The 22,274-nt window shown below is 37.1% G+C and overlaps 1 protein-coding gene across 3 annotated transcripts; it reads right to left on the reverse strand.

Annotated features, from left to right (window-relative positions):
• Nucleotides 1–140: 140 nt before the first annotated feature.
• On the reverse strand, nucleotides 141–13,474 carry LOC109071204 (DNA ligase 3-like). 3 transcript variants are annotated; one of them, XM_042756932.1, is made up of 22 exons: nucleotides 13,185–13,423; nucleotides 11,389–11,979; nucleotides 11,153–11,281; nucleotides 10,134–10,349; nucleotides 9,866–10,017; nucleotides 9,599–9,765; nucleotides 9,417–9,494; nucleotides 9,171–9,339; nucleotides 8,569–8,724; nucleotides 8,327–8,458; nucleotides 7,658–7,737; nucleotides 7,433–7,520; nucleotides 7,181–7,258; nucleotides 6,030–6,153; nucleotides 5,793–5,935; nucleotides 5,623–5,697; nucleotides 5,197–5,343; nucleotides 2,195–2,345; nucleotides 1,980–2,077; nucleotides 1,394–1,471; nucleotides 737–975; nucleotides 141–333 (listed from the first exon to the last, which is right to left on the reverse strand). In XM_042756932.1, exons 2-21 carry the CDS (start codon nucleotides 11,930–11,932, stop codon nucleotides 742–744), a joined length of 3,039 nt encoding a protein of 1,012 aa, XP_042612866.1. In that variant the 5' UTR covers nucleotides 11,933–11,979; nucleotides 13,185–13,423; the 3' UTR covers nucleotides 141–333; nucleotides 737–741. The 3 variants fall into 3 exon arrangements, with proteins under 3 accessions (XP_042612866.1, XP_042612865.1, XP_042612864.1); XM_042756931.1 differs by having other exon boundaries at nucleotides 141–975; nucleotides 13,336–13,474; XM_042756930.1 differs by having other exon boundaries at nucleotides 141–975.
• Nucleotides 13,475–22,274: the final 8,800 nt, after the last annotated feature.

Below are 22,274 nucleotides of genomic sequence, written 5' to 3' on the forward strand. Positions count from 1 at the left end.
TTAGACAAGGAGAAAAAAATCCAATGCTTAAAATTGTCCTCATGTTATACAGACACTCACACAATCACTCATATTGGAGAACAGAACTGTGGTTCCCTGTTGCGTGCTAGACTGACTCGATTCAGGCACAAATCAATTTCTTTGTGCATAAAAGGCTTGTTTTAATTATGATTGGAACAGTTGAAATTACACACAACTACCATTACTAAGCTAGAGGGCTCTTACCCAATTTACTCTAGACGATTTTTCATTCCACAATCATGCCTTATGGCTGTTATTATTGTATTGTTAATCACTCGTCCTGTTCCCGAGAGCATACTCCATCCAAACATCCTTTTCAAAACAGATAAATGGCACTGTATCATGATGAAGTCATCAAAATGATTACACTAATTGACCTCCTTGAAGAATATGCTTATGAAATGCACCAGTCAATGACATCGAAAACAGTTTACAAATTATAAATATGCAAATTCACAATAAGAAATGATGTCAAAACCAACTTGAAAAGCTATTAAACTGAGTTTTCTAGTACAGTGTGTGTGTGATACTACAATGTGGTAAAACAAACAAAAACATGAATTTGAAACACCTTTTTAAAAAAATGTTCATTAAGCAGCATTACTGCTGTAGCTGCAGGTCTGATGAAATCGGTTTGATGTTCTGTAATGAACAATGTCATTATAGGACAAAATGCCTGAGCTTTGTGGTAGTGTCCTTCCAGCAGTTTCTCTACCTCGTTCAGCTGGGAGGAACCACCCTCCTCTTTCGGATGCATTCCCAGATCCAGTTGGAGGTGACCCTCTGGGCCGGACTGTCGTCCTCCGTCTCTCCCAGTGTATGTGTGGCTGAAACAGAGTCATACACAGGCACCAGATCTCCATCGTACGCTAGGAAGTAGCGCCGAAGCTTCTCAAATTCCTGCACTGAATCTGGGAGGTAAAGCTTCACACCTGTGAAAATGTCCAGTAGTGTCTGCAGGAAGATGACAAGGGTATTAGTGGCGATGAAGTATCATACCAACAAAATCACACCCTTTAGTTTTAGCTTTAAAAGAAAATAGTTCACCCAAAACACAAATATTCTGTCATTTACTCACATCCACACTTCATATTTTTATGCAGAAAACTTATGAAGATACTGAATTTTCATTCAGTGAAAGTCAGTGAGGTCCAGTGTTCATAACTTCTGTTTGGACACTTCTGAATTTCATTGTATAGACAAAAACAGTTGAAACATTATGTAGAATTATCTTATTTTGAAAGCAAGTCACACAGGTTTGAAATGACAAGAGAAAATACTGTTAATGATGACAGTCTTTTTTTATTATTTTTGTGTGAACTATCCTTTTAAGTACAAAACAACCAAAAGAGGTAAAAAAAAAAAAAAAAACCTTTTCATTCTTTGGGTCAGTTGTTTGAACGGTCTGCAATTTGCTTTGTCCATTGCTGTGAAGAGGTTCTGTTTTTATCTGAAATAGAACAAGATCACAGGGTTTGAGGAGAGAAATGATCTAATAATGGATAAATGAACCATGACGTGGCATGACAGACTAAGCCTGTGTTCAAAGAAAACACGCTGACGTTTAAAAGTTTGGGGTCAGTAAATTAAGCTCAGGTCAGTAAGCAACCAGCAGAGTTGTTTTCAACATTAATAATCATGAAAAACGTTTCTTTAGCATCAAATAATCATATTAAAATGATTTCTGGAGGACCATGTGACTAGAGTAATGTCTGCTGACAATTAAGCTTTGCTATTACAGGAATAAATTACATTTTAAAATATTGCAATTTAAAATAACTTTTCTATATTAATATAAATCTCTTACAATACTGCTGTTTCACTGCATTATTGATCAAATAGCCTTAATGAGCATAAGAGACATCTTTTAAGAACATAAAAAAAAACACCCAAATCTTAATGATCTTAAACTTTTGAACAGTAGTGTATACAGTATATGGGTTCATCAAATAACAAACCTTCTTGGCATCTTGTTTCTCTGCGGGTAGTTTCCTCTTAACTGCTGGCGAAGAGGATTTGGTTTTCACTGCCTTTGCTTTGGGAGTATGAGCATTTTCTGAACAGTTGGAACAATTACAGAATGTAAGAACTTTTTTAAATCGTACTTTTATGATGCAAGCGTCACATTTGACAACTATAGACTAAACAGGATCTGTTCATGGTGAACGCTTACTGGTCTTGTTAGCTGTGGAAGCTCCATGAGATGCAGAAGGAGAGCTTCCTCCACTCTCGCCTCCTGAGGAGCTCTTGTCATTTTGGCTAGTTTTGGACGGACCAGCTGTCAGATCAAAATCACAGTTCTCCTTTGAAATACGATACAGCTCCTATAAAACAAATTCATAATAATAATAATAAAAAAAGATTACAATATTTGATTTACAAAATAACAATAGTTTGCATTAAAAATAAATAAAACTTTTATAAGAAAGATCATTTATTTAAAGTTGCAAGTACACAGAAGTAGCAACAGCTATTCTTTCATATAGCAACTTACATCCAAGTGTGATTATTGAGAAAAATAAATAAATAATTATATATATGTTAGGACAGGGACTTGGCTCTATCCGTCAGTGTAACAATGTTCGTAAATCGGAAGGAGGAGGCGGGAACTGGTGAACATTTAAACAAAAACTTTAATAATAAACACAAAATAGCACAACAGCCCCTCGCGGACGACTGCCACGCACAAACAGAACCAAAACACAAAATAAAATCCAGGCCTGGTCCTCTCTCTCTTATCCTTCCGGAGCTCCTCAGTGGGACTCGAGACCGGTGAGTGGTGCAGGTGTCACTCATTTTCAATTACTCCACCGGCCTTGCTCTGTTCCCACAGCTCTCGGCCCTGCACCACTCATCACAGTCAGCTGTTGGCTGGATTTTCTGATGCAAGCGTTGCACTAAAAAATTAATGCGAGCTTGCGATTGATTGCGGAGGGACGGGGTTTAAGCAGACTAAATGAATGGAGAAGTCTGGCATACATAAAAGAAAAATATGTTGTTTTACCAGAAGAATGAGTTATGACATTCTGATTAAACATTTTGTGGTCAAAAAAAAAAAAAACCTTTAACCTAGATCTTATTGTGAATAGGGTTGGGAACCGAGAACCGGTTCTTATTTGGAACCAGTTCTGTTTTGTGAAAAGAACCCGAACCGTGAGCAATTTCTCAGTTTCGGTTCCAAAAACGGTTCTGGTGCGACATGTGACCAAGCGCAGTGAGCAGCTTGGCGCCGATGTTCTGACGATTCGGTATTTCCTGTAAAGGATGTCACAAACCAAATAACAGAAGCGCTGCCCTGTCTCTTTAATTACATCTCATCTGCCGCCACTAAATTACATCATATTTGTCCCATATTGTCATTAATATACATACTGACTTCAACTTGGACCACTAAATAAATAGACTGCAAGTGTACAGGTCATTTCAAGAGTGATAAACAAAGTGATAAATTATTTTTATGCATTTTAAATGTTTAAAAATGTGGAAACCACTCATTGCATCACAGCATCTCCTGACTGCATTATTATTTGTAAAATAGGGGCTTTATGGTGTGTGTGTGTGTATATGGTTATAAGTATAACAGTTTATATTTCATTAATTTAGGGAAATTAACAAGTTTCTCAGCCCTCAAGGGACTATTTGGCCAACCAGCTTATTCCTGCTTGAAAAGCAAAATGTTGCTGATAGTGTAAAAATCATCAACTTTGAAGCACGTGCTGATTGATGGACTAGCATTAGTCAACATTACTTACTACCTTCCAGCAACACTACATTCAATGAAGGTAAAAAAAGTCAAAAAAAAAAAACAAAACATAACAATAGTTAATTTAAATGGAATCGGAACTGGAAAATTTGTATACTGTAATATATATGTTGAATTTTGACAATCCCAACCTTTAAATTAAGTTGACAGTAAGTAATAAACAGTATTGAGCATTGAGTAGTTGAGTATTTTAATTTAAATGGAATTTTCTAATAGTTGTTTAATGATTTAAATGAAACCGGATAATTTCTAACAATTCCCAACCATAATTTTGATTGACCCTTCCTTGTATATAACATGTATTTAGAAAACAGATGGTGAATAAGTGAATTTTCATTTTATGTCAACTTATTTCACATTGATTTATCAATTTCATCATGCTAAGATTGATTTGAAATGACACCTAACATTATATTTGAAACTCTTGATGGCACATCCTACAATTCCTAGTCGCATATGCAACATGCATACAAATATGCAAAATATAATTTTACAATCAAGGGTACCTTGAGCTAGAGACCTGCGCGGAATGGATTTTTCAGTCCTGCAAGATTCTGTCCCGCGCCTGCCCATTCCCACAGAAATATATCTTATCTGGTCCCGCTCCTGCCTGCGACATTCATGTTTTATCCTGCTCCTGCCCGCAAAAGTAATCTATATAGATTTTTTTTAGTACACTGAAGAAATTTGCATGAAATATGGTTCTGTAACATCTCCTAAGCTCCACAACATCCCAACATAAAAACTCCCAATAAAATAATTGTTATTTAGGCTAAGCTTCAACATTCACAAATCACTGTTATTTTTAACAGAAAAGCAAGCATGGGCTGCAGCGTGCATGGTTTGTCATGGCAGAATGCGAGCAGTGCGCTTCCTTTATTATCACTAAAAGCTGACATCTCAGTTAACTGCGATCTCATAAAGCTTTAACACAATAAATATAAGCACAATGAATCTATCACAGTGTCTACAGTTAGTGTGTTAAAATGAAAGGATTCGTGAGCACGCAATTTCAGCACTGCGGTGAGTAAATTTTAACTTAATCATCTCTGATTGGCCATTGGGTTCCAGAAATCAACAGCTGAGTCTGTGATTGGCTACATTGCGCAAGCCTTTAAACACAGGTTATAAATAGAAACTATGCCTAGCTTGTGCAAGTCAATCATTATAATGTTAATATTAGTTGTTCTTTTTGCTTTTGTGCAACAGATAAATAACAACTTTTATGTTTTAGACACTTTATGTTTAGATAATTTCTATTTTGCAGGAGTCCCGCAAATAATTTTATTCTCCCGCATACACACGAGTCTCTTCCCGCCCGCACCCGCCCATCAAGAGTTTTCCCGTGCCACACCCTGTTGCGTTGGGTCCCACGGGTACCGCGGTGCTCCCGCGGGAGTGCAGGTCTCTACCTTGAGCTGCTGAAGGTTAGTGGCAGTCTTCCAATCCTTGTCGTCTCGCATTCGAGTGCATCGTGGGAAGCGAATGGATATGCCATCTGCAGTGTGCATTTCTGATTTGGAAAATTCTGCTCCTGTTATTTCCCAAACTGGTGCTTTCTGCAAGCATTGACAAATGGGATATATTACTCCTAATAGTCCAACACACAACACAAACCACTAGAGTTTCAATTCAGTACAAACATCTTGAACATTTGAGTTTTGTACGGTCTATTAAACACATTCATCTGAGTTAAAGAGATAAGCCAATAAAGTTCCTTCATTGGCATCACATACTCAACTGTAACCAGGCTTTTAACAGAGTCTCATCAAGCTCATTTCACATTACAAGCACATAAACATCAAGCATCCCTTCGGTCGTATTAGGAAGTGTCTTACTTCTGGATCACGGATAATGAAATCTGGGTAATAGTTCTTGACGATCTTCAACCATCCTGGGATCTTGCTTGGATCCTGTGATGGCGAGATGGATAGTAAACTACTGTTATGTATCTTTTATAAATCTGACGTGGCAATGGAGGCGCTACTGATTAAATCATAAGATTTACCTTCCCAATTTTGATAACGTCCAACTCCTTCTGTAGTCTGGCTAATGTGGCGTCGTCATAGCCTCCTGAACACTTGGTCACAGTGCACCACTTCCTGGATTCTGGGTCATAGCATCCCATGAGGAAACTGGACATAATTCCACCTGGCACACAGAAAAACTTAATATTTCAAAACTGTTACGGCTCTGAAGTTTAGTTATTGTTCAAAACCATTCGGACTGGATTGCTGATACTGACCATTTGAGCCTTTGCCATAGAAAGCTCCAAGCACCACAAGGTCAGCAGTGTCTGCCATTGCTCCTTCATTCAGATAGTCCTTCTTCACCTTCAACCAGTGACGTTTGCCTGGTTCATAATGTCCCTGCAACAGTAATTAAGCCATGAAGTGACCTAACAAATACAAATGTACTACACTTTTTCATCTGGAGACAATAAGCTGTCAGAATTCTTATGGTTTTTGGCAGCCGTTAAATTCAAACGTGAGCTTATCATACAATTTTTGCAGTATGCATACTGTGCGTAGTATGCACAGTTTCTGTGCATGGCACACATGGGACAACTAAGTACATTTATTAAAATGTGAAGTACACAACAGAGCACCTTGAGCCAAATACTGTATCCCACAATGCAATGCAATGCAATCATTTCAAATGTGATAAATTATACAGAAGTAACATCAACCATGATTTTAGTATCTATTTGACCATACTGCTTAAAATTGAGACTTTTGCCACACAAACCAGATTACAACTGCAACATCTTTATTTCCTAAAGAGTAATTGGATGACATTTGATGAATCAAGGACTGTTCACAGCACAAAAATTTGGTCTAGTTTTCACATGTGATTTGTCCGTTCAAACTAATGCATAAAAAAAGACAAGAGAACCACTTTCAGATTCTTTCTTTGCTAATCAATGACGCTGAGCAAAATACTCTGTTTATGAATGCCACCAAGTTACAGTTTTATATAACAGCAGCGGTTCTGGGCATAGAGCAAATCTTTTTGTTCGGCTAGTTTTATACACTGTGTGATGAAAAAAAAAGATTAGAACACCACTCTATAAAATATGTCACATTGATGGCATACAAATGTTTGTTTTGGTCTGAACAGATGCATTACGAGCCTTCATTTAAATGATCGCATTGAATTTTCAAACTCAGCATTTGTCTTGTATGTTTGAAGGCCTGTACACATGGAGCTTACAGCATACCATTTCAAGTACTTCGGTAGGCAGCATTAGGGGTGCACAATAAATATCGCCCGATAATTAATGCGCATCACATCAGTAAAGCTTTACTGACGAGATGAGCATTAATTATCGGCCGATATTTATCATGCACCCCTAGGCAGCATGCTAGTATTACAATCAGAACATAGCCAACATACCTTGATATCCTTCAGAACCAACCCCTCCAGTCCTTCTCTGATGACACGTGTGATCATTTCTGCCAGGTCAGCAGCTCTCTGTTGGGACACAATGGCATTGGCTTTATAAAAATCATCCACTCTGAAGTCTTATCATAACATCAACCTTTAATTAACTTGACCTGCCTACACATTTGTAAGCATCCTTGAGCACTGAGAATATATGCATCATGGGAAGAGAAAGAAAAAACATAAAAGCACTGCAGAACTGACCGTGACATGCTTCATTTCTGAGAAAAGAATCCTGTTAGGAACTTCCACCATATTGTCATGGAGAAACTTTCTTCTCTCACAGAGAGGCCTGGAAAACACCACCACATCAACATCTTTCAAGTCTTATATTAAAAATATCAATCAACCTTTAATATAAATGTTGTTCTCTAAAACCTGCAATAACATACAGATTAATGAAAAATGCATTCTTTTAGGTTGACTCACTTGTCCATGAGACTGATACCATTAAAATAAATGCAGTCGAACACGAACAGACCCACTTGAGCATCCTGGAAAGCTGCTTTCTAAAAATACACAGAAAAAAAAGAAGAAGTTTTTTTTCATCACTGTAGTGCCATTTTGGAGAATATCCACTGGACGCAAGCAGCGTATGCTCTTCTGTGTCAGCCGTGCTGCACAGATGCGCTGTTTTCACTCAAATCAAAGCGTAAATACACGTAGAAAACGTATCCTTGTGTCGCGGCTGACACAGAAGAGTGTAAGCTGCTTGCGTTCAGCAGATATTCTCTAAAATGGCACTACGGTGATGCGGAGAAACACAGAGACAAATTGTTGAATAAAGTCTTTTTTTTTTTTTTCGTGTACAAAAAGTATTCTCGTCTCTTCACAACGTTACGGTTGAACCAGTGATGGCAGATGGACTATTCTGACAATGTCTTTCATACTTTTCTGGACCTTGACAGTGTAATTTAATTGGCAGTCAATGGGACAGTCACAAGCCTCCCGGCTTTCATCCAAAATATCTTAAATTGTTTTCCGAAGACGAATGCAGCTTTTACGGGTTTGGAACGACATGGGGGTAAGTGTTGGGGTGGAGTAACCCTTTAACTAATCCTTTACAGAACATCAAAAACATATTGCTTTCTGTTTTACCTTGTGTACTCCAAGAGTCCCAAAAGGCAACGGTTTGCTAGTCTTTGTATCAATAAGAAGAACTTCAGCATCAAGGATCATGCTATGGCCACCAGGAAATGCCTGCGGTATGAAATCTTTAAAATGGGCGACCTGTGGGAGAAAATCAAACTCTTTAACATAGATTTGAATGGTTTTAAACGTGTACATAAACATATCTCATGGCATTTGATTTGAAGAGCTAGCCAGCTGGAGGTCCTGACCTTGTGTGGGAGTACTGGTTTGAGACTTCGACTGAAGTAACTGAAGTGATTGTCATTCTTATGGACCTGCACACGCTCACCATCATACTTGATCTCAGAATACATCCCATTAGGACACTTCTTCATGGCATACTCAATGGACTTGCATGCTTCTGCCTACAAAATTAAAAAAAAATTTAAACAAGCAATTGATACAATTTTTAAGAAAACTTTAAAAAGTATTTTATTATTTCTTAGAAAAATCACTTTACAATAACTTTATTAATACCCTAGAATCTAGTCCAAATTATGTAGTTTTGCACATTCTTAATACTAAATGTAATTTGTAACTAAAGATATGGAATTAAAGGGATAGTTGACCCAAACATTTAAATTGTCATCATGCCATTCCAAACCTGTGTGCCTTACGAGAAAGGTCTCAGGTATTTTTCTGTCCATTCAATGGTCACCAAAATTGTTTGGCTACCAATATTTTTCAAAATATCCTTTTATGTTCAACAGAAATTAATTCATACAGGTTTGGAACAACATGAGGATGAGTAAATGACAGAGGTTTCCTTTTTGGGTGAACTATCCATTTTAAGAGCAATAGCGATTCAGACCAGCATTGGCTGTACGGGGGTCATCAGAGACGCCTCCACGCTGAGGATCTTTCTGGGCCCTGTTCCATTAGAAGCATCCTGCTGGTTCCGTAGCACCCGGTCAATTACGTCACCAAGGTTACGGGAGGCTTTGAAGGCATCATAGGCATTAGGGTCCACAGCATCCAAACTGATAAGAGAAAAGTCACACTGAATAAGACAGAATAAACACAATGCCTTTCGGTACCATTTGCTAGCGTCACTTACACATGTTTAGCCCCAGAGTTGATTTTAAGATCATGTTTGACCAAGCGAATGTAACACTTCAGATCATTTCCGGTGCACCTGGGAATCAAGAAACACAAGTTAAGCTCTTCTTAAAATTCAAACAAAAGGAAAATACTTATATTAATTTTATAAAATCAGTGTAAATATGATTTATATCTTACATTTTAGCAATGTCCTGCAGCTCTGCCTGCTGATCATCCTCCTTTGTGAGTTGGGATAGACGGCTCAGTGAAGCATCCACCTCTTGGATAGTCAGAAGACTCTTGGCTGCTGGAGGGAAAAACTTACTCTGCTCGAAAAATATCCGCACCGTCTCGGAAACATCTCCCTTTATGAAGCCAATAAAGATCAATGAAGAAAAAGGTCAACTATTTCTCAAAAGAACTGGCATATTTTGAAAAAGAAGTATGTTAAATGATGCAACAAACCTGTTCCAAGTCTTGCACCATCTCATCCTGACTGCAATTCAATATGCGGCTGAAAAGCTTGACAATCTGTTTGTCATTGAGGTTGTAGACATTCTTAACCACTCCTGGGAGGAGAAGCTTCACTGTCAGGTACAAATCTCCACGGAATTTGTCTGTGAAGATGTGAAAGGGGAAGTTAACACAGAAAAGACAAAAAAAATGTCTTTGCCTTTTGAAATCACTTTTTAGGCTATTGGTGTTAATGTTGGTCCATATTTTCCATGCTCACCTCCACCAGAGCCTTTTGTCAAGAAGTCTCTGATGATCTCTGTCTTGGCGTTATAGCCGGACTTCTCTGCGACTATGGCACAAAGTTTGCGGAACTCCCGCAGTAAGCAGTCTTTATTGTTGTTGTGGTATAGTTGATTTGTTGAGGAGGTGCTATGATTGGTGTTTTTGTGTGGATGTTGTAGGGGTGTGGAGGAAGAGGAACCTGCCTTGGAAGCTGTGGACACAAGAGTGTTAAACCTTATATTAAGCTGGCAGAGCATGGCCACATTAAATGATAGATTTTCATTTATTTCATTGCTGTCCAAAATTGGCTTTGGTGGGTCAGTAGAATTATATGCAAGTTGGCAAGTCATTCTATAAAAGGAAACAATAAGAATACAATCTGATCCTCATCCATGCAAATTCAAACCAAGACACACTAACTGTCTATGTATACAGTACTAAGTGACTACAAAGACAACTTGTACGTCATATAAACTTTTATTCCTAAAAATATATATATAAAAAAAATAATAATAAAAAAATGTAAAATAGATTTTAAAATATACAGCACAAATTATTATATTATTAAACGTATTATAGATTGTTATTACTATTATTATTTAAAGAAATATATCATTTTATTCAGTAAACTTTGCTACAAAATATCTATGTTTTAAACATTTATAAGAAGAAGAAGAAATGTTTCTTGAGCAACGAATCAGCATATTAGAATAATTTTTGGAGGATATGAAAATTGGCTGCTGGAAATTCAGGTTTGTCTTCACAGGAATGTATCTATGTTTTTATATTTTTATATTAAGGTTTGTATTAGTTGTTTTTATTGTATTTTTTTTTCATAGTATTACTGTTCTTACTGTATTTATCAAATAAATACAGCCTTGGTGAGCATAAAAGACTTTCAAAAACATTAAAATAATATTACGAACCCCAAACTTTTGAACCATAGTGTATATTACAAAAAGCAAAAGCAACGAAAAAAGATTTTTGTTTTGTGCAACTCTCTTGGCGTTGTACCTGTGAAGCCAGAAAACTTGCGAGGAGCATTGACTGTTGGATCAGCAAGCGGTGCTGACAGCTGCCCACTGTTGTTTAACTTTGCTTGCACTTTCTTCTTTGGGGTTGAATTGCCTTTGGCTGCCAGTTCTGTTAGAAAAGAGAAGATAGACTGCTCAGCATATGTCAGGTCTGCGATGACATCTGATCTGAACTAAACAAGCAGAGTAAAGCTAGGGGTAACAGTGGCTGAATACCTGAAACGTGTTTATTGATTAGTTCTTTATCGTCGTCCTGAAGTTCTTCCCATCCCTCCAGCTCTGTGATGTCGTCGATCTTCTTTGTGGTGGCACGCGCTCTCTCAAGCTTCTCAAAAATGCACTTCACGTGGTACCACTCCTTCATTTCCCCTGCAGACTCACTAAAAGGGTTTGGCACTATCTTGCCAATCCGGACCAGTCCCTTCATGATCTTGTCTTTGCATTTCTTGCAGCCAGCCGTGCCACGTTTGGCATATTCCACACAGTATCTCTGCTCTGCCATGAGTGGTCGTTCACTTTGCCACTCAGGCCAAGAAACGTGGAAATAAGAGCCGGAGCTGAGACTAAACTGTCGAATTTGTGGCACACAGAAAAAGATGCCACTGGGGCTAGACACAAAGCCCCACGAAAATATAAGAGTCCTCGAACACTGGAGAGACTGATGATTTGGTGTTGCTCTGAATGAAGTTTTCTTACAAAGTTTCAGCAAAGATGATCTGCTGAGTGTCCTCACTGCCCTGCCAAGCCAAAGACTGGGCATAAAGTCCAGTACAAGAGAGTTTCCATCTTACACAGCAGAGGGGATTTCTGCAAGAAAAACACAAAATGCTCATGCTTAAACAGCATTCAGGGGTATTTTTGACATAAACTAGAGTTGTGTTGCTTAGTATTTTAAGTATATGCTGGGGAGGTAGCAGCTAAACTGATTTTTTTTTTTTTTTCATTGAGCAATAACATGTTACAACTCTACAGATCACAAACAAACATATGCATTATGTAAAGTGTATGTTTATATGTAGACTCTGTAGAGTTGTAAAATGTTATTGCACCTCTACAGATCACAAATACACACACAAACATACATATATATATAGTGTATTGTTTTTTATTTTTAATTTTTAATTTGTTTTTATTTTTAATTTGTTATTTTTTTCTTTCATTTCAAAGCTGTTTTTTGTATCACTACTCCAGTCTTCAGTGTCACATGATCCTTCACAAATCATTCTAATATTCTGATTTGCTGCTTAAAAAACATAAGTAAATATGACAGCATTTTAGTGCGATAATATTTTTAGAATAATGTCAAAATTACGAGACTAAAGTTGTGTTATATTGCGTGAATAAATTTAATTAATGTTAAAATTCCACCTAAGGTTACTCAAAAAAAAAAAAAAACAAAACAAAACTAATGTAAATGTTATGTTACGCCTGTTATGACTATTCACATGCTGTTTTATTGACGATTTTCTTAACACTGATTGATCAATTACGTAACATATTTACATATTAAGTTGATCTGAGAATTATTATTAGTTTTTTTAAATGTCCTCTGATATGCATTCATGTTTATCTCGTGTGGGAACTACTAGAAAAGTGGAAAAAGATGATTGATTCACATGCCGCTTGAACTGAGAAGAATACAGTGATCTCGCGTCACATTAAAGAGCGGAAAAACACAATTTAAAGGCTACGATTTGAGTTATATTAAAAGTAACAAAACGCGTTTATTGGGTGGCTGGCGTACTACAAATGATGAATAGACTTAAAGAAAACGTTAAATATTATTTCCAAGCATTTATACCGTCAATAAAACAGTTTGTGAATAGTCATGTAATGTTATTTACCTTTTTATTATAAAATAATACCTGCAGTCCAGCACAATGCATTGCAGAAGAACAAATATTATCATAAGCAACTTCAGCGAACTTTAGTATAAAAATATAAAAAGCAATGTCATTTTCAAATAGCATGTGCCGAAACAGTCATTTGATAGAGACAGAATAGTCACTTACAATTATATTTTTAGTGGTTCTGTTTACGTGTCGCTTTGTTGATCAACGTGAGCACGTGCTAGCCTTAGCTGAACTATGCAGCAGCGACAGCAGCCACACGACCAGCCAACTGGGAGAGAATATACACAAGCTCATCTCAGTCACGTTTTACCTCAGTCTTCATTGCAAGACGACCCCATGCTCCTTGCGTTACAATTTTCATTTTAAAAACAATTTACTCGTGTGTTAGCAAAAAAAAAAAAAAAAAAAAAAAAAAAGAACACGATTCTGGATTTTAAATGACATAAGCGCTTCCTCTTTGTTTGGAAGTGTTTCCTGTGCAGTGCGCATGTGCACAAGACTACTTCTGCTTTTTAATTATTCATTTTTTTTTGAAATTAATTTTTTTTAATATAAAAAAAATTTTTATTTTTTAAGTTTTTTAACTCTCCGTGTGAACAAGAATTACTCGTTTTGTTCTACAGCTTAAATCACACACATTAAAACCTGACTTTTTGAAGACGCTCTGTTGTTGTTGTTGTTAATAAAATAAATAAATAAATAAAAACAGGGTGCTAAATAAGGACTACAGTTGTTGCCTGTTTCGTCAAGCAGGTAGCCTCACATACTTGTTTTGATTAATAGTTTATTCAGCAGACACAGCAAGACTAGCACATCATCTTCATAACAAGAGATGACAGTAATTCCACCACTATCTACATATTTACATTATACTGAGATGTACCTCTGTGCTAATGCTGACTTTTATCATAATTTTTCTAATGTTCAAAAAAAAAGTTTTATTTGTATTTTTTTATGGTACATATTAAAGAGTCACACTTATTACACACACACACACACACACACACACACACATATAAATATGATTCCTGTTTAGGACAACGAGTTGGGAGACATTCATAAAATGTAATCTGCAAGACAATTATAAGTTTATGGCACATAAGAAAACAAAAATTTCAAACAAAATCTAATTTTAGTTCATGTGTCAATGAGCAGCGTTGATGTTTTTTTTTTTTCCCAGCAAAGTGAATTTAAATTCCTAGTATGTAGGATTCAGCAGATTCTGAAATATTAACCAGTGATGCTGAGCAAAGCTCAAAGCTGCTATAATCACATGAGTCCAGAAGGCATTTCAAGGTTTCTACACTAAACACTCCCCTGTTTACTAAACATAAATAAAAATGCACTTTTAATTCACCACACCACAACTTTATGTGCCAAATCTTGCCTAATGTGCTCTATTAACATACCATTACAGAGATCAAGGATTGCAGATTATGCAATCAACAAAGATATCATTTCTTGCAGGGTATCATGGAAATGTAGCATCTGTAAATATGAGTTCCTATCCATATCTAGACCATATCATGTTAATTAATCAGATAAGCATGTTAATATTGCAACAGTGGTTACTCTACCAAGCTAAAGCAGTATGTTGAATAACAATCAGTGTCACTGGGTACACACGTCCTGTTTTTCAATGCAGATTTCATCCAGACAACCCCACTTCAGTCAAAATGGTCTCCTTAAGGGAATATCTTTTGAAAGTATTTCCATGTGAAATAAATCAAGGAAAATTAAGGTTGATTCACTAAGGAATGGCACAGTTTCTTCAGTATAATAATAGTCTGGATAACTATCTTATGTAGACTATTTTTTTTCCCACCAAAAAGCACCACTAGCAAAACCTCTGTGTGACTTCTTTATACAAAAAAGATGAGAAGGAAATAAACGATGAGGAAAAAAAGTTTCAAGGGGGAAATATTGATTGGGTTTTAAGCAGTCTCGGTTCACTTGTGTGCTGGGATGAGGTGAGATGTCTGCAGTACATTTCTCCAACTCAATTAGGGAGTAAAACATGGGTCCCAAAGGACAGACTGAAGGGAAACTAATTGAATGATTCATCAGTCAGTGATGGCTTGTTCACAGTTAAAAACAAATTAAATGACAATGAAGTGGAATGATTAAAGAAAGAAAATGGTCTTTTAACAATATAGACTAAAAATTAGGGAGCATGTTAAACTTTTTCATTGCTCATTTGGAGATTAACAGGGCCTGATCATATCGCCAGAGACCCCTGAATATATTTTTACATTGCACTGTGTGTGCAGAGAAACCTGTGGGCCCTCATGCTGTAAGGGGTCCTTTGCACTCTACGAAGTATGATAAATGTACCAAGGGCCTTTGGTGTCCCTGACAGTCTGAAGCTCACTGTGCCAGCCATAATTCAGCCCTATACATTAAAACAGACTGTACAGATGGAGGTGTAAAATGAATGTAATGTTTTCGGACACTTAAAGTTACAGTTCACCAAAAAATTAACATCTGCTAAAAATTTACTGATCTTCAGGGTTTCCAAGAAGTACACGAGTTTGTTTCTTTGTTGTTAGAGATTTGGAGAAATACTATATATATATGTATAATTGTGTATAATTACATCACTTGCAATGCTACATTTTATGATGAAAATGGTTTCGAATTAAAATGCCTTAAAGCTAGATCTGTTTCTTGCAAACACACAGCTTTTCTCTTCACAAAATATTAATTGATAGACTGGAGTGGATGTTTTTATCAGTTATTTAGACTCTCATTCTGACGGCACCCAGTCACGGCAGAGGATCCATTGGTGAGAAAGTGATGTGATGCTAAATTTTTCCAAATCCGTTCCACTCATCTATACAGTATCTTGGATGGTCTAAGGGTGAATGCATTTTCCAGCATTTTTTTTATTTTTGGGAAAACTGGTCCTTAAATTTTCTGTTAATTGCAATTAATTAAAAAAAATTATTATAGTTTATAATTTATACTAAATGCAATTAGTTGAAACTAAGTGTGCTTTTTTTGACCCACTGAAGCAGGACTTAAGTACAGCTTTATATGTAATTTCATAATTACTTACTGTTGTCTCTGAAATATGGTTATATACTTTTAAGATTTGAAGTCAAGTCAAGTCAAGTCAAGTCACCTTTATTTATATAGCGCTTTTAACATTACAGACTGTAACAAAGCAACCGAACAGCATTAAAAAGGAAAATAGTGTCAATAAAGCAAATAGCCAGTTCATCATTGAATTCAATGTCATCATCCAGCTCAGTTCAGTTTAAATAGTATCTGTGCAATCAAGTCGACAAAAAATCACTGGAAATTAAGTGTCCCCAACTAAGCAAGCAAGAGGCGACAGAGGCAAGGAACCAAAACTCTATCGGTGACAGAATAGAGAAAAAACCTTGGGAGAAACCAAGCTCAGGTCGGGGGACCAGTTCTCCTTTGGCCAGACGAAACCAGCAGTTCAATTCCAGGCTGCAGCAAAGACAGATGTGAATAAGAATCATCTGTTTCCTGTGGTCTTGTCCTGGTGGCCATCTAGGAGACAAGGTCTTGACTGTAGATCTGTCTCTGGGGCTCATCTAGTTGTCCTGAACTTCACTGACATTCAGGGCTGTAGAGCTCCTCTCTAGCTGATCCACCATCTGGGCTGGATACGTACTGGATCCGGGTGACTGCAGTGACCCTCTGATCTGGATACAGACTGGATCTGGTGGCTAAGGTGACCTTGGAATAAGAGAGAAACAGATTAATATTAGCGTAGATGCCATTCTTAACGATGTAGCAAGTAATTTGTGTGTTATGGGAAGTGTTCCCAGGTTCCGGTTTTCCTAATTAATGCAGCCTAAAAATCCTTTAACGGATTTGGATATTAGAAGCGTATTGGTGTGTTATGTGTAAGCCAGGTTTAAGAGGTGGGTCTTTAATCTAGATTGAAACTGGCAGTGTGTGTCTGCCTCCCGAACAATGTTAGGTAGGTTATTCCAGAGTTTGGGCACTAAATAGGAGAAGGATCTCCCGCCCGCAGTTGACTTTGATATTCTAGGTATTATCAAATTGCCAGAGTTTTGAGAACACAGCGGACATGGGGGACTATAATGTAACAAGAGCGCATTCAAATACTGAGGTGCTAAACCATTCAGAGCTTTATAAGTAATAAGCAAGATTTTAAAATCTATACAATGTTTAATAGGGAGACAGTGCAGTGTTAACAGAACCGGGCTAATATGGTCATACTTCCTGGTTCTAGTAAGAACTCTAGCTGCTGCATTTTGGACTAGCTGGAGTTTGTTTATTAAGCGAGCAGAACAACCACCCAATAAAGCATTACAATAATCTAACCTTGAGGTCATGAACACATGAATTAACGTTTATGCATTTGACATTGAGAGCATAGGACATAATTTAGATATATTTTTGAGATGGAAGAATGCAGTTTTACAAATGCTAGAAATGTGGCTTTCAAATGAAAGATTGCTATCAAATAGCACACCTAGGTTCCTAACTGATGACGAAGAATCGACAGAGCACTACATTGAATTGAAGTACACTACAAATGCACATTCAGATCCCTACAGGCCAGCTTTAGAGGCCCCCGACAGTTCAAGGTCCACTGTCCTGACCATAATCCAGCCCTGAATGTTAAAACAGTATGCATGATTATTTATTTACATTGCATTGGCTTATAAGGACACAGAATGTCAGAGTGAAAACTCAAAACCTTCCCTGTGATATAATCTGCCCTGAAGTGTGCCGCAAATTATATTCATAAAAAATAAAGTAAGAGAGTAAGCACAGACCTGCTAGCTTTGACAGATACATTAGACATGTGGACCACCTTCAGTCTCTCCCCAGACTTATGAAAATGTGCACTGTAACATTATTATTTCCACTGATTTCTGTCCAACCCAATGTCAGGACATTTAATTTTTTATTTATCACTCTCTCTCTCTCGCCACCACACCCATCGCTGGCCTTATTTTTCTTTTCATTGTAAATCAGTATTGGTCTTGAGAGTTTTCACTCTGTGCTTTTTCCTTATACCTGTCTGTTTCTTTGAATCATGTCCCATTTCCCTCCTTTAACATCTGTTGCCTTCTTTTTTTCTCCGTTTCTCATGGTCTGTGTTTGATTTCCAATTAAGCTGTCTCCAGGCATGAGTCCTGCATGACCTTTAGCGGCTACAGGGCTGAAGGACACAGGCTGAAGCACAATAAACATCTCTCTTCTGTGAAAGGCTGTGATGGAAGTTTTTCTGCAGAATGCATGCAATTGCATTTTAATTTGATACAGGTTAATGCAACTGAATATAAGGGCAGATTGGGTTTTTTTTTTTTCTCACATAACTACAAAAGGGGGCCATTTTCAATATAAATATTTGACTATGTTTATTTTTCAAATATGCTCCATGTTGGCACCACATTCAACAGATGGACGTATACTTACATTTAAGGTTTTTAGAAGATGCTCTTATCCAGAGTGTCTTACACAAGTGGTTTTGCATCGCATATAGGAGGACTGTAATCAACAGATGGCAAGCATGTCATCTGGAACACTATCTGCTAAAGAAGTGCTTCCTGTACAAAACAAAACAAGTGCTACAAACATTTCCTTGTGAAAAACAAGAGTTTTCAAAATTGTACTTAATTATAGTTTTTATTCATATTTTGAACGTGTTTTTTATTTTTATTTTAAAGTTTTAGTAGTTTTTTGTGTTTTTATCATTTCATTAGGTTTTATTTTTTATTTTTTAATCTATATAACTTTTTTATTATGTTTTAGTTCGAGTTGTTTTAGTAAGTCAAACTGAAATAAGTTTTTTTCCTTGTTTTATTTTATTTCATATAACAAAAGTGCATAATTCATTTTCACTAGTGTAATATAGATACTAATGGTTAATGGTGCGTTTGGTGCTACAAAGTGAGAGTGAAAAGGAGGTGCTATGTTGGTCAGTTGGAGTGGATGAGTTGTAGGCATCAGCATGAATAAGATGCAGGAGATTTCTTGACCACAGATTGCCTTGTACTATAGAAGTATTGTGAAGTTGATTGTAACAGGAATAGGGAGATCACAGAGGGAGTGTAGCAGAGGTACGTATAAGGGGGGAGTACTTGAGAAGTTTGAAAATCAGGTGGCCTGCAGAATTCAGGATGAGCTGCAAATATATGAGATGCAGTAGTCAAGGTGAAGGCAGACCAGTAGTGTATCTGGTAAGTAATTATCTGTTTTGGAGGAGGAATCAGCATGTTTTGACTGTGGTTAGTAGCCTATAGGGTGCAAATGACAGGTTGGCATCAAATGTGACACTATGGTTCTTGGGTTTCTGTGTGGGTGAGATGGTAAAGTTGTCTCCTGAAATGACAAGGTCTTGCCAAGAGTAATTATTGGCTAGTATGAACCTCCAGGGTTGCAGTGAACAGCTATAATAAACAAGAATTATGGGTCCCCTCCATTAAGAGTATACATTTTTTTTTTTGACTAGAAATTTTGGAGACAAGAAAATAAAGTATTGTATTTTTTTAGAGACTATAGATCAATTTCTATTACAGCTCCACGCTACTATATGTTGCATCTTTAAAAAGTACACTTTTTTTTTAGTTTAAAGGTTTCAAAAGGCTATGCAATAGAAGAACCATGTCTGTTAACAGTTTTTATAACAATTTTTATTTTCTTAGTTTGAAGAATATTTCAATAACCTAAAGAATCTTTTCCCACTAAGAAACTTTTCTGCATTGGAAATGTTCCATGGATGTTAAAGGTTCTTAATGGAACCATCAATACCAATAATAACTTTATTTTTAAGATTGCTGCACATAAGTGTCTCAAACAATATCTTTCATTTTCTTTTTTTCAACAACAACAACAAAAAACTATTCACACACACTGTTGTCAGTGCAGCACCCACACTACAAGATTATAGTTTGATAATTTCAAACATGCTTGACAATATTGGAGCATCCACATCAGCTCAAGAAAGACTCAGAATGCATCACTGAGCTGCTCATTCTTAAAGTCAAACTCTTTTCTGCAACAGCAAAATATTAACGGTGAGAGAATGGCCTCAGATTCAGGTCAAGATGTCAAGTGTTTGTGAAATGCTTTTTATGGCCTGTGTGGGCGAGATTTGAAATGCTATGTTTGCAAACTAGATTGCAATATTTTCTGAAGAAAATGGGAGTGATGTTTGCCTGTGCAAAACTGTCACAATGTTAAATTGGTGTAATAGGACATTGCTAGAGTGGTTGCTGTCAAAGGTCCCTCTATAATAGGCTTCTCCTTCAGTGTAAGTCTATGAGATATTTTTATCAACATTTTATCTTCAAGTAGACGAATATCCACCAGTCACTAAGAAAAGCACACCTCTTTCTCTCTAAGTTGTAGAGGTATCATTCATGTCTGTAGTACAAATGGTGCAGGACGAGTTGCGTGTCAAAGTTTAATACCTTGGTGTTTGGTGAAATCTGTAACCCAAAGAATGAGGAATAATAAAAGGGATGATGATGGATTTTGACCCCTTGCCATCCACTTGTCCTTGTAGGATGATTGAAAATAAAGACCTCATCTGGTTGAAATAAGCCGTGGGTCACCGGAAGACTTTTAGAGCTCCACAAGCAGCTTGAGAAGTCACAATCATTATCTATAGATTGAACTTCATTTCTCTTGTTTGGAGTGTGATATTCATTAGCCCTTCATTTCCTCAAAGTGATTAAATGTCCCTGGGAACAAAAGTGGAAAGTGGTTGTGGGATATAGAAGGGCTGTCATTGATGAGGGCTCTTTTATGTGATTGCAGTCAAAGCTGCTGGATGTCACAAGTGATTCTGAGAGGCTGCAAGCAGTAATGTGTTAATACTGTATGTTAAAGATGAGTATAACATTTATGGTATGTAAGGCGCAAGATGGGGCTTCTACTTTATTACTAATTGATTAAAAATCTAAAAAAAAAAAAAACTATTAATATTTTAGATATAAATAAATATTTTCTGAGAAAATCCACAAAATGAAGATAATTCAAAGACATGATATTAATGTGCCAGAAAAAGCATTAAATAGGCAAATGTTGAGCCAAGACAGTAAGTCAAGTGTCCTTAATTTTTTTTTTTAATGAATTACCATGATCTCACTGAAAAATTATGCACAATTATAAAGTATTAATTTAAAAATAATATATTAAATGCAATTTAAAAAATCATAAAACAATTTCTAGTCCTTGATTCTGATTGGTCAACAGCAACACCCTTGCCAACTCCAGCAATCAATAGAGGTCAAAACTGTTCCATGCATTATGTATTTCAGAAAAATTAACTGTTTAATGTTTATGTAATGAATTGTGAGTGACCCCTGCTGGAGATATGTTGCATCATTCACCTTTGATTTTGATCCCACCTCAGTCAAAGAAACTCTTCTCATGCGGGAGATACGTTGTGGGCGGAAGTGTGTGTCTGTGTGTAGGCCCACAGTTTTCAAAGTGCAGAGGGAATATTACTTTATTTACTAGCTTTCTGTTTCAGGTATAGGGTACTGTATGTCCATGAATTTAAACTGTAATGTTGCAAGAAAACTTGTCCTGTGTCGTGAATCTGTCTGTTTTAAACTACAAGATGGAAAATGTCTCCAGTTACTCAGCGTAACCGTGGTTCCCTGAGAGGAGGGAACGAGACTTTACATATGGGGAAACCCTTTTCCTCTGGCGTTCGAGCATTCACATGATTGGTGGGCTAAGCAGCTATATGTTAGGTGCCAATTTACCTCAGAATCTTTCGACTGAGTGAGAGTCGTTGAGGCTCTGAGGAAGTTATCCACACGGCAGTTTATGTAATTTCTCGTTCCCTCCTCTCTGGGAACCACGGTTACGTTGAGTCTGACTCTTGACATTACGTATGGGGAATGTATAAAACCCTGCTATGTGAAAACTGTGCTGGTCCCAGCTCGAACAGAGCTGATACAGTAGACTAGACACATGCAGTAACAAGCAAAGCAGTGGCGTGCTCGCCGTGCCTTTAGTTTGGGTACTGGACCTATTTGAAACTACCTAGATTAGGGATGGGCAACTTCAGGCTCTGGAGGGCCACTGTCCTGCAGAGTTTAACTCCAACCCTAATCAAACACACCTGCCTGTAGCTTTTTAGTGATCTTGAAGACACTGATTAGCTTGTTCAGGTGTGTTTGATTAGGGCTGGAGCTAAACTCTGCAGGACACCGGTCCTCCAGGACCAAAACTGCCCATCCCTGACGAGAGAGCAGAGAGCCAAGGCAGCGCTGGTGC

Source organism: Cyprinus carpio, chromosome A5 (assembly GCF_018340385.1).
Source record: "Cyprinus carpio isolate SPL01 chromosome A5, ASM1834038v1, whole genome shotgun sequence".
Lineage (NCBI taxonomy): Eukaryota > Metazoa > Chordata > Actinopteri > Cypriniformes > Cyprinidae > Cyprinus > Cyprinus carpio.